This window comes from Octopus bimaculoides, chromosome 2 (assembly GCF_046866305.1).
Source record: "Octopus bimaculoides isolate indiv1 chromosome 2, ASM4686630v1, whole genome shotgun sequence".
Lineage (NCBI taxonomy): Eukaryota > Metazoa > Mollusca > Cephalopoda > Octopoda > Octopodidae > Octopus > Octopus bimaculoides.
In genome coordinates, this window is record NC_142929.1 from 131774429 (window position 1) to 131787799 (window position 13371).

The 13371-nt window shown below is 35.6% G+C and overlaps 1 protein-coding gene across 27 annotated transcripts in view; it reads right to left on the bottom strand.

Moving 5' to 3' along the window:
• The window catches only part of LOC106875945 (uncharacterized), a 291971-nt gene that overhangs the window by 84858 nt on the left and 193742 nt on the right, over positions 1-13371 (bottom strand). For 14 of the 27 annotated variants that reach the window (XM_089347704.1, XM_089347708.1, XM_089347711.1 and 11 more), the window contains one exon: positions 12871-12936. In XM_089347704.1, the coding sequence (XP_089203830.1) occupies positions 12871-12936 (66 nt within the window). Of the gene's footprint in view, positions 1-1634; positions 1743-12870; positions 12937-13371 lie in introns of all 27 variants that reach the window. The other 13 variants (XM_014924275.3, XM_089347695.1, XM_014924277.3 and 10 more) reach the window with 1 other exon arrangement.

Below are 13371 nucleotides of genomic sequence, written 5' to 3' on the forward strand. Positions count from 1 at the left end.
TTTTATAAAGCCACCACTACTAACTTGTATAACCTACAAATTCACTTATATTATTCACCGTCGAAAGTACTTCGGCTCTCCTCCATACTTAGTCTCGTGAAAAGAGATCAAGTACGGAACAGTAGAATTAAAATACATATTTGTAACTTTCAAAAAACATTTCAGCATTAGCTACTTCCTTTCTTTTTAAATCGAAGACAGAAAACATCTTTACTTTTATCAAAATAAGGACTTTAACAGCTCTACATCCGAAATTTACTTACTTTTTTCACAGCATGATCAAATTTTGCCTTCTCATTGTCAAACTTTATTTAAATACAGAGTTCAAAAGATTTTTACTCATTTTAATCAGAAAGCATGTTTGCCTTCAATGAAAATAGCTAATTTAACAGTTCTGTTTTCAAAATATATTCAGCCCATATTCGGTCTATACAGTCAGATATAATTTAAGTATGAAATTCAAATGCCATATTTTTCAGTATTTTCTACCCTTTTATGACTACTACTCTCACTATCTCCCTATTTCAATTTTCTTTTCTTTCTTTTTTTTTTTATTTAACTTTGTCTTCCTTCTGTAAAACTTATACGAACACTTGAACAAAAAAGTTTTCTTTGTCAGTTGTGAATGAAACACAGACGCATATACATTTGATAAGTATGTGTGCGTGTGTGTGATATGTAAACATACAGGTGTATTTATATATGCATAAACATGCATGTATGTATACAAAGATGTACACACACACATACACACACATACACACACTCACACAAATACACACATGTTTGCATACATGTATGCATACATGTACAAATATGTATGTACATATACATGCATATATATACTCATACACATACACAGATATACATTTATAGATATATAATTACATACTATTTTATATCGTATTTCCATGTTAGTGAGTGTATATGATTGCATGTGCATGTACTTATCAAAGTGGGTACGTGTGTTTAAGTGCATGTGTGAATACTGGAAAAAATATGGAATTAAAAAAATTATTAGCAACATCATGAAAATAGTGCTGTCATAACGGATGCTTACTGAAAACTGCAAGTGTCTGAGACTGCTGTAAAGAAAACATGAAGTGGAGATTGTGGTGATGGTGGTGCCAAGTGTTAGTTTTGAAAAGTGAAGTGTTAGTGTTAATGAAAGAGAATTTAAGTCACACACACAGTTGCGATTGCTCGACTACACGAATTCTATGTGGAAGTATCATGCTGGACGTAGTGTAACGATTAAGTGTGCTGTAGATGTAAAGGAAAAGAAGGAAGAATGATTTCTTAGGTTAATGAGAATGATTTTTAGTTCTAAAAGCTGACACAGAATATGGTGCTGCAAACGAAAACAGAAAGAAACAACAAAATATTCACACATATGTACATTATACAGCAACAGAACAGAGAAAGAAAAAGTACATAAAAGCCAAAACAAAAACAGTGACAGTAGAAATGCTGTATGTGGAGTGAATATAAGAAAAGAAGAAAAGAAGAAAAGAAGTATGAAGAGAGTGGATGTGAGTTAAGGGATCAAACATAGTAAAGAAATTAAACCCAGGGAGAGAGTGAACTGTTATAGGGTATTTAGTTTAGGTAGCACCATGACAGAAGGGACAAACCCATAGCTCTGATGTCCGAAGATGAATAATTTTTGAAGACTGAGATTCAGAATGCCCTGCTTGTAGTGTTGCAGATCTTTGACGTGGAGAAAGTCGAAGTAAAGGGGTCTGTTGGAGGTAAGAAAAATAAAAGAAAACAAAAAAGAAAGAGAAAGTAGGAATTGCACGAAGGTAATTAAAAAGCAATGTAATGTTAGTAGTCGTGTGAGATGTTCCTGAAAAAAAGATGTAGAAAATTGTCATTTGGGTCTGAGAATGATAAAAAGTTTTGAAAATGTAACGATATGAAAATGAAAGAAAAAAAAGTGTTTAACCTAAATGAGATCCTGTATAGATTTATGACATAGAAGTCATTTTGCTTTTCAGAACTGAAATCTGGAAGAATAACACAAATATAAAGAAATTATAATTGATGCATACCAGTCTTCTGCTGGCTGAGACAAGTTTTCGGAAATGTATGAACTCTCACAATCATTCAGGGGCATAGAAATTATTAACAAATTAGAAATATAACTTTTAATAGAAATTATAATTGATGCAAAGCGGTCTTCTGTCGATAACGACAAGTAGCGTTTCAGATATGTATGAAGCTCTCACAATCATTCAAATATTATGGAGATTATTAGCAAATTAAAAGTATAATCTGCAATAATTCACTTACTATTGAAACATTAAGAGATATTGTCGTATAATTATGGTTCTTTACTACTTTAAACTAGAAAAGTTCTGATCTGGGTAACATATTGAGACTCAAGAATGCAGTTTGTGCGAAATACCCATTTGTGGGAGTAGAGGTGAATTCAAAGCCGTTACATCAAATCTATTTTTCCGAGTATGGAACCATATTATATCTGCCTAAATTCATTCAGTAATGTAGAGTTTTATCCTGAAAGACATTTGCTTTTCGTCCAAGAAACCATTGGGAGCAGAGATAAGTTGATTTGAAAATCTCATATATTATTATTATTATTATTATTATTATTATTATGATCACTTTGACGCAGAACCTTTAAGATAAAAATAAGAACGATAACATTAAACCAATATACAATATACAAAAATATGATGTGTGTATTTGTGACTCAGTAAGTTTGTTAATAAAACCGTTTAATAACATTATTCGTAATTATAATAAGTTACTTCCACTCTATTGTCTTATGAAAGAATACCTCTAAGGTGTGAATTACAAAAAGCTCTTATTTTTTCCAGAGAATCTACTGACGTCTCTGTTCAAGAGAAGAACCTACCTGGTCATTAAGATATATGGTGGTTGTAACTTAATTATTCGGCCTGCATTTGTATATAAATAAAAATATATTCTTTAAACCGTATTTCTTTAATATTAAAACAATAACCCAATGAATCATACATTATACAAAATATATATATTGCTAAACATTAGTAGATAAATAAGTATCAATGGTTACTTAGTAAAATGTAGCATGTGTCGAATTTTGATTTTAAACAATAAATGCTCTTCGAATCTATACTTAAAATCACTTTTGTAAAAATAGATAAGACACGTCGAGAGGAAACCAATGATGGTTCTTTTCTTTCTTGTAAACTAAGAAGAACTGAGTTTTAGAAAAAGAACCAACAGGCGTGGCTGTGGGTAAGAAGCTTGCTTCGCGACCACATGGTTCCGGTTTCAGTCACACCTTGGGAAAGTGTCTTCTCCTGTAGCTCTGGGTCCACCAAAGCCTTGTGAGTGGATGTCGTAGACGGAAACTGAAAATAGCCGGTCGTATATATCTATATCTGTATAAGTGTGTGTGTATTTGTCTCCCACTACTGCTTGATAACCGGTGTTGGTTTGCTTATGTCCTCGTAACTTAGCAGTTCGGCAAAAATAGATCGACAGAATAAGTGCCGAACTTTAAAAAAGTACTGGTGTCTATTTGCTCGATTAAAACTTTCTAAGCGGTTTCACAGCATGGCTACAGTCTACTGACTGAAACAAGTGAAAGATAAAAGATAATTAAAAGAATTATATCATCAATAAACATTGTCTTCAGACACGCTGACTTAATTCAAAGCGCTGACTTAATTTGGTGTAATTGTAATTTGGTGTATTGTGATTTGAACAATTTAGTCAAATTTAAATTTTCTTTGAATGACTTCGATTTTCTCGAATACTAAATCTTATTTTTCTTGTTTTTTGGTCTGAAGTTTTTGCTTAACGTACTATCGTCTTCGGACGTCCGATTTTATTTCTATGTACATACTATTCAGAGGATTTTAGACTCATATTTATAACCCAGAGTTTCCTTGAAGGGCTGAGAAAATAAGTGCCAGATATAAAATATAATTTTAATCGAATGTTCTTGTTCTTCAATCGTCCGCAATCGAGGCGTGATTCACAATGCGCCTGCAGGAGCGGAATCTCTATTTCCTCATTAGCTTTGGTAGATTGTCAGTTTCTCTGCTAATAACCTCAATGTAGCTGAGTGGTTTCCGTCCTCTGTTAGGGTGCGGAAGTCTCAAAATATAGGATCCAGTATAGCATCGTGTTCAGCAAGCACGGTAGCAGTGGCCAGTAAAAGTTACCCTCCGTTGAGCAACATTTAAACAAGTGCCTATGTAAGAATTTAATGGTACACCATACTGATTATTTAAGCAAATAATACATTGAACGAAAGAAGGCCACATAACTAATAATATAGGGTCTTGTGGGAAGTGTAAAACACTCTGCTGGGTATTATTTAGTACACAGACAAGTTCATCATTGCATTATATGAATAAAAGTTCTTTATTCTAAATCAAGATTAATTTTTGTAAATGAATTTGACGTAATATCTAATCTATTAAAATCAACCGTGTAAAGAGATATAGAAGTTCGATTGATAAGGTTCAGCAAGCGCTCACGGGGATAAAAAGGATTTATTGTTACATTAAGTATTCCTGTCCCTCCTTTGATGTCATAACTGTAATAAAGAACAAAACACAACGCAATATGATCAGTGGTTGGAACTATTTGTATTTATAATTTCCAGCCGAATAAATAATTAATGAACCTTATGTCAATGATATTGAAAAGTGAAGAATAACAATGAAATTTTTGTTGACATTAGATAGTCTCAAACTAACTTTTGGAATTGCAATCTTTGTAATGTGCACTGCTAACTATTTTGTGTGACGCTGAAAAACAGATGGATATTTAAGACCAGAAAAGTAGAAATGAACCAGAACTGAACATTACTCATTCGAGAAAGAGAAAGTGTGTATGTGTGTGAGGAGAGAGAGAGAGAAAGAAAGAGATGAAGTATATGACTCATGAAGCTAAATAAATCAAAATTAACGGCAACAACCCTGACATCAACGGTAACAAAAATTACTAGATATTGCTATAATTAATAACATCCATTCTTCATGACATGAGTAACGACAATCTTAAAGTATCTAACTGGAACTTTAACTATGACTTGGTTTCAGCGATACTAACAGTAATTAGAAGGGAGAACTTGTATGTATGTATGTATGTATGTATGTATGTATGTATGTATGTATGTATGTAAATTTGTGTATGTGTGTATTCTTATATTCTATTACTTGTTTCACTCATAAGGCTGCGGCCATGCTGGGACACCGCCATGAAGAATTTTAGTTGCATGAATCGACCCCAGTACTTTTGATTTTTTAAGCCTGGCACTTATTCTATCGGTCTCTTTTGCCAAACCGCTAAGTTACGGGGACGTAAAGACGTAAACACACCAATACCGGCTGTCAAGCAGTGGTGGTGGTGGTAGTGGGCAAACACACACACACATACGACAAGCTTCTTTCAGTTTCCGTCTACCAAATCCATTCACAAAGCTTTGGTCAGCCCGAGGCTATAGCAGAAGACAGTTACCTAAGGTGTCACGCAGTAGAACTGAACTCGGAACCATATGGTTGGGAAGCAAACTTCTTACCACAGAGCCACTCCTGCACATAGTTTTTGTGTGACGTCGACAGTGAAGGTGAGGGCGCTCACGTGCGGACGGACGAGGTGGCGGCGGCACATCGAGGACTCGCTGGCTTTGTAGGGTCAAGAGGCACGTACTCGCATCGGTGATCGCAAAGCAGAAGAGAGCGACGAGAACTGCCCTTCCACACAACTACCTCGTTCGATCAACAAGACCCTACTGCTTTTATTTATTTGTTTGCCTATATATGGTCAAGTAGAGTGGGTTTTTTTTTATCTTTTAGTCAGAAAGGAAGGCTCTGCTGATGACCCTTTTACGGGGTCAATTCCTTGATCAGGCGGCGCTTTGTGTCCTTGAGGAAGATACTTCTTACATCTTGCTCCAGTTCACTCTGCTGTAGTGAGTACTAACAGAGTGCTGGTGCTGCTCGCTTTCCCTTCAATAACTATGTTCTCGACATTTCGCTGGGTTAAAGGGTGGGAGGGCAGAAATAATGTCGACATCTGCCCTCGGCTACATACCTAAAAAGAATTAGCGAAAGACTGGTACATGCTACCAGCCATAGAGGCTTGCAAATAACGGCTATAGTTAATTGTGTGTGTGCGTGTGTGCGTGCGCGCATGTGTGTACATATCTTTATCGCTGCATTGGTAGAAGTTGAAACATGAGCGAGAAAATTCGGAAAAAAAAAAAAGGTAAGGCTCTTTGAGATATTTGTTTGGCACTGATAGTTATACTTTTTTGACATTCTCTCCTTATGAAATGCAGTGAAGTGAACAATAGTGAATTAAAATTAAATATAAATTTGTTACTAGTTCAAATATGTTTGAGGCACATACGAACCATTCACTATGGTTTTGTCACGGAGAAAATTTCTCGTGGTAGACAGGTGTAAACAGTTCAATATGCGGGGTAGGAGCGTTACGAACTGACTTGGTGTGTTTACACCTATTTGTCTACACCGAATACATCTCAAGCATATGTGAATTTGTAACAAGTTTATATTTATACATAATTTAGCGCTTCTAATCTGTATGAAATTAGATAAATAAAATAATTCATGGTTAAAGCTCTAAGATGACACTTCAGACCTTTATTAAATTTTGGGTTAACGATACAGATCAATGAAAATATGCATGGCTTTGTAAATAAATAAAAACGAAAAGAACGTGAAGAATGGAAACAATATGAAAAATGTTGATAATTCCTTCATCTTTCGCATTTATTGTAAAAACAGCATGAAAATAAACGAGACAAGGAAATGCAGTATTATAATGGTAAAAAAAAAAAGCTATTAAAGAATTTTTAACAATGACAAAATTTTCTAAGCTTTATTTATCATTCTTCCATATAACATTCTTCAGATCTTGTCCGTTCGCTAAAGATCGCAACTCTCACACATATCCGTAGATTTTCTGCTTCTCGAGTGTTTGCAAGAATTATTTGAAGAAACCTACATCATGAGATTAGCTTTCATCACTTCTTCGGTCTTCCTCTTTCGCTACTTCCTTTCACATGGATCTCCGGGCATTTCTCCAGCCATCTGTCATCATCCATTCGCATTACATTATCGTATCAAGGCAGCTGTATCTCTTTTACATTACATCATTCCTCTAATGCCCTGTCCTTTCTTTTACCTTATTTGCTCTTCATCGCTCAGGTACATTAACATTACACATCTAAGCATGCTTCATTTCTCTCTAACCTTTTAGCTCTAGTTTGTTTTTTTTTAGCAAGAATGCATAGTAAGGAATATATGCATTCAGTGCCCATTACCATGCTGCATCGCAGACTGTACCACAGAATTGTACAATCTACCTTTTACCAACTTCTTAAAATTTTTACATCCTATTTTATTTTGAGTGTTATGCTTTCAGAAGATCCTCCTTCACTGCTCATTAGGTTGGTTGCCTCGGTAACAAAAGCTATCATTTACTTCCATAGAGCCTCCTTAGGAATTTGTTTTACTAGTACTCTGCCTGTAGCATTAACCACCAGAAATATTTTTATTCATCTCCAAGCTGCCTTTGATTATATAACATCTCTTGTATATCTAAAAATCACATTGGGCGCATTATATAGAATTTATACCAACTAATTTTCTGCACAATGAAGACGACCATTTCTCTGATAGTATCAGAGTCCTTTCCATTTTCTTATTAACAAAATATCTAGTTTGTTAAGTTTACTCCGGGGCCTCTTGATCATAGATTTTGCTTTCATATCTAGAATTTCTTCTCCAAATTCTCTACCGTACCTGCTTTAAGGACCATGTTTTCTGAATATGGAGCAACTGTCTGGGAGAACTGCAATAAATAGGAGGGGTTGCGAACCGCGCTTTGATGAGCACTTATATACTCCTTAAATTCCTAACTGAACTCATTGTCAACCAGCATTTTCTTATTGCATCACTTTGAATGGCTTCATTACTCTCAGAAAACATTCATCTATTCAGTTTTCTTTGCGAACATCAGACAGTAAGATCACATTATGTGATATCAACACACACACACACACACACACACACACACACACACACACACACACACACACACACACACACACGCGCGCACACACAATCGTGTCATCGTGCCACGTACAAATCAACATCTTGCGTCGCAAACCGCTACAAAAGGAAGATCGCTGTGTCTAATTCCTGGATACTAGCGTGAGACCATGGTACGAAAGTAACTTTAGTTTCCCTTGCTAATTCTCCGTCTTACCTGTTCTGTTTGTCTAAATCGTGATCTTATAGTCTGTCTGGCTGTCAAAGCCTTCTCCATATCAACAAATGCTAGTTAGAGAAGTCTGCTTCTAGCTAAGAACTATTCTTGTAGTTGTCATACTTCGAAAACAAAAAAACATCAGTAACTCTACAACGTGATATAGATCTCAACTTTTCGTAGTCAAAATTTTACCGTTGCTATTCTGAGTTTCGTACTTGACTTTTGCATAGTATATAGTCTACACTACATGCAATGAATACTTTACTTTACCGCCTCTTGTTTGTAGACTTAAACATGTACGCATTATATACATACATACATACATACATACATACATACATACACACACACACATATATATATATATATATATATATATATATATATATATATATATAGTTATGGTATATTCTGTTAAGAACGTAGTAGAGTACAGTATAAAGCTCGTTCACCTTCAGATTTACCTTGTGCTAGCCAGTAGTAGTATTATACGTATTTCCATGTTTGCGTTTGGATATCTGTTGTGTGGGAACAGGTAATTGAAAAAGTTTGGAGTCAACAAGAAGGCATACGGTTGGAATTTATATTTCAATCGCTACAATTATTTATACGCAACGTAGTTCTCCAGGCGTGCAGGTCTTTGATTATGCAACAGTTTCCCTGCATTATGAGATCTAGTTGTGTTTCCTCAAGCGATATGTATATATTGTCTCCGTAAGTTCAAATTCTCGGCTTCAAGAATATCCTCTCTGTCGTGGTTTGAATTTAGTAGCAGTCACTGAGTTTAGCAAGCTATGTTGTTGCTGAAGGACCATTGGCAAACTGCTTTGAATGTGTAGATGTTGTGGGATGGTGATTTTGCTACTGTATATATATATATATATATATATATATATATATATATATATATGAGAAAGAAGATGGAGAAAAGATGTGTTATAGTTTGCGGATTTCGAACGATGCAATTGGTGTAAACCGTATAGCTGTGCTAACCACTACACGAAAACAACGTTAAAAATATTGGTTAGGGAAGTTTGTAGACTTCAACTAAGTAGAAATAATGGCATACTAATGACCTGTCTGTTAACAGTACATACATATATGCGTATGTGAATAGATGCACACATTTGGATGTATGCATCGACAGTTCAACCAAAATGCCAACTCAACCACATATTTACAAACACTGAGAACTATCTTAAGTCAAAAAGTTTTATTGCTTTGTTAGCCCCCCCCCCCCCCCACACACACACACAATCGTGTCATTGTGCTACGTACATATAAACTTTTTCAGTCTCCAACTACAGCGAATGAAGATCGCTGAGTCTAATCCCTGGAAACTAGTGCGAGGTCGTAGTACAAAAGCAGCTTTAGGTTTCGTTCTCCCTTGATATCCTTCTCTCTCTTGCTTGTTCTGTCTGCCCCTCAGTGTTTCTCTCTCTCCCTCCCCCTCTGCGTGCGCGTTTATGTGTTTATTTGAACTCAAGAAAATTGTAATCAATGGACTTTACTATCAAGAATTACTACATGTTTGTAATATCTCTTAGTCAGTAGTATATACATCTCAATACTCATCGTGTCAGATATATTTCCTTTTTGGGTCTGATGTACCATACTATCAACTGTTATTATAATTTCATACATTCTCCATAACTATTTTTCTCACTGTTTCTTTGGCATTGCCTGAGTCGCATTTAATGTGTTGCTCATAATTTTACATACTCCCTCTCGAAAGTGTAGTTCTAGAAATGCAGAAAGATAGGAGAATTATTGTTAGATTGGTTTTCCCTTTAACCATAAAGCTAAGGCAACGAGAAAAACAACATACTCAGCTACGTTGCTTGTAGTTATTTATAACTGATAATGAATTTCTTTTTGCTCACTTCATCAGCATACACAATAGAAAACTATAGCGCAAGATGTTTTTCTCAAAAATACTTTTTCGCTCTGGAGTAACACAAGCTTCAATTGATGAAAATAATGAATACTTTTTATCGTAGATTTGTTTGCTTTACCAGCTTCACAGATATTAGATCATTTGGATGGAAGCAACAAGCTATTGATTTTCGGGGAATAATTTGGAGATAATAAGCAGCAGATGATCTTGTTATACTATTTTGTCACACCACTCGAGGAAGGAATATTCATTATAGAATACCATACGCCTCACTGCAAAAAGAATAAACCTATGGATTTCAAACCCTGTCAGTAAACTCTTGTTAGCAATAAATTTTGATATCTTGTTAGCTTGTTTCATTGTAGAGACCACTGGAAAGCTGGTCTTTATGCACTGATTCAAAGGAAGAATATATTGAAACATTCCTAGGTTATTCATACAGGATAGACAAGTTTGGTACATTAAGCTTCGGTGTTGCGCTTTGTAAGCGATGCTTTCCCCGCCCCCATAAGCTTGTTCGTGATTTTTCCTCACACTTCAAATATTTTTCAAAAGACAGCTTACAGAATGCAATTCAAATTTTGAGAGACTGCTTTCCTTTTATGAAAGCACTACTTTGCACTTTGAAGGCATAAGTCTCATCCTCCAGCCCTCTGCCAAAGCTTCCAAATCTTTCACCCTTACATGGTCTCTGTTTATTTAGAAAGGTATTGCTACCTTGCCGCACTCGATCTTACTGGTGGAAATAGAACTGAGTCAACGGCGTCAAAAGCAAGTCAAATATTGAGCTTTAGACATAGATAGGAGACAAATCAGAACGAGTATCTCTGAAGGATCTTGCTATGAGGTGAATTTCTTGGCTCATGTCTAGAAAATTATTTCATGTCTGGGAAAGTATAAGGGTTTTATCATGTAAGCGCTGGTTTTTCACTAGGTAATTTTTCAGTTATTTATTGAATGGTAGTTCCATTACATTGCTGATGATGCTGGATAAGGATACTAAATGATAGATTAAGGAATCGTTACTGGATTACTCTTTGTGTACAGGTGTCAAAGAGGTGGTCTTTTAGTGATTTCGAAATGTGTCGTTAATAAAGAAATGCAATAATAAAGTGGCTAGTTCCTTACAGCTTCCCTGCACTAGAATTTGATCGGTGGATGCGTCAGCTTTGAGTTTGTTTTTATCTTTTTGATTTTTGTTTTGTTTTGAAGATCGCAGCTGATTGTATTTTAAGAGAATATTGCTAGGCTATGAGCATTTAGAACACATAACCTATTCCCAAAGGCTTATCAGAAGACATTGGCTTTGTAGGAGTATTATGTTCGGTGCTTGTTATGTGAGAATAGCTTGTTCTTCAACTCAAGAGGGAAAGCAGAGGAAAAGAGGGGTGAGAGAGGTTCGGGAGTAAGACAGGAGAGAAAGGTTTGGGAGAAAGAGAGGTGAGAGAGGGAGTTTACGATGTTATTGTTTGTCAGATCTTATCTCAGACTGGAATTGTTGGGTTATTTTTGTCTTGCTCTCCATCTGATCCTAGAAATTATGTTAACTTTTGTTTCTCATCTAGAGTGTTACTCTGTTTTCAAACTATATCACCTATTTTGGTTTTATTGGCATAGGATGAATATGTCTAACGGCTTTGCATATATTTGCTGCAACTCAAGTACGTATGTTTTTAGGATTTTTTTCTCTTAAAAATAGTTGGCAACTCAAACTTAAGATGCCATTGCATGTTCTGAGAGTGTGCTCTTTTGTAACATAGCTGCCCACTGAGGTTAAACCATGTACCATGTCATTTATACGGCGTCTACTTCGAACTGGGGGAACTAAGCCCGTTAAGAAATGTTTTAGCCATAAACATAATACAGTATAGTTGACAAAATGTGAACTCCGATATGTTGGTTAGTTATTCGGAACCCTACTGATTCGGCTATCCACACACTCTGTTGTTATATAACCTATACTTACTTGGTAATGAAAAGTTTACATCGCTTAAAATTGTATAGCGCGTTTAGTATTCAATACATTTCCTAATGTAAAAAGAAATGTTTATGCAAAAGTTCAAAACGAATACAAGTTGCTAGATGGCCGCATAGCGATCACATTATACTTTGCTTTTACAAAAAGTGAACACGTATGCAACTATACATAATATGCTTATATGCATATACATACATACATACATACATACATACATACAAACAAACATACATACATGCATGCATGCATACGTACATACATGCATACATACATACATACATACATACATACATACATACATACTGGACGTCCACTCGTGACCGAGGAAGACCATTGCTGACCTTCAGGAACATTGTGCGCTCTAGGACTAACTTATATTTTCATTTTCAGCTCCGTTGGTGGCTAATGAGCCCTGCTCTTGATAAGCATACACGACTGCACACATTGCAGACCATCTCGCATACACACATACATACATACATACATACATACATACATACATACATCCTCACTCAAGACACGTACATATCTTACAAGAGGAAAATAACTGCAACACCCTCACCAAATACCTTTGCTATTTTGAAACTATCAACCAACTTTTCAGTGGAGAATGTGAGCAACAAATGAGTTGTACAACGATTAAGTTTCGATGTTTATGAAATGTTGGAAGCTGTTCAGCTGGTGGAAAGGAAAATTAGTAGTTGACAAAATAGAAGCACATGATACTTACAATAGCCTCTTCGTAGTAGGTGGCGACGTCGGGGTTCGAATAAAGTTTCAGTTCTTGTAAAGATCCCTGTAAATAACAAATGTAGTTGTGTTATTTTGATAGCAATATAACAATACTACGACACAAGCAGCGAAAATTATTTCACTCAACGAATAAATTATCACATTGAAACGACGTGCATGAGGTAAAAAGTCGTTGCAGTGCGCGCGCGCACACACACACAAAACAATAACAAGAAAGACACTGCAAGGCCCAAAAGTTCAGAATTGTAGTTATTCTTGTATTTCAAGTCAACCCTAAGCTCCTAGAAAATATGAGTCCATTGCCCGCAGCAGATACGTTAAATCGATTTCAGTTTGATAATAATTCGATATTAAACATATATTCGATTGCACATGACGTCAGTCTGCAAGCCACAAGTGAGTTCAATCGAACACGAATATGAAATATGGTTACGCATAGCTGGCGAATTTAAATGCATTGTCACCATGACCAATTTAT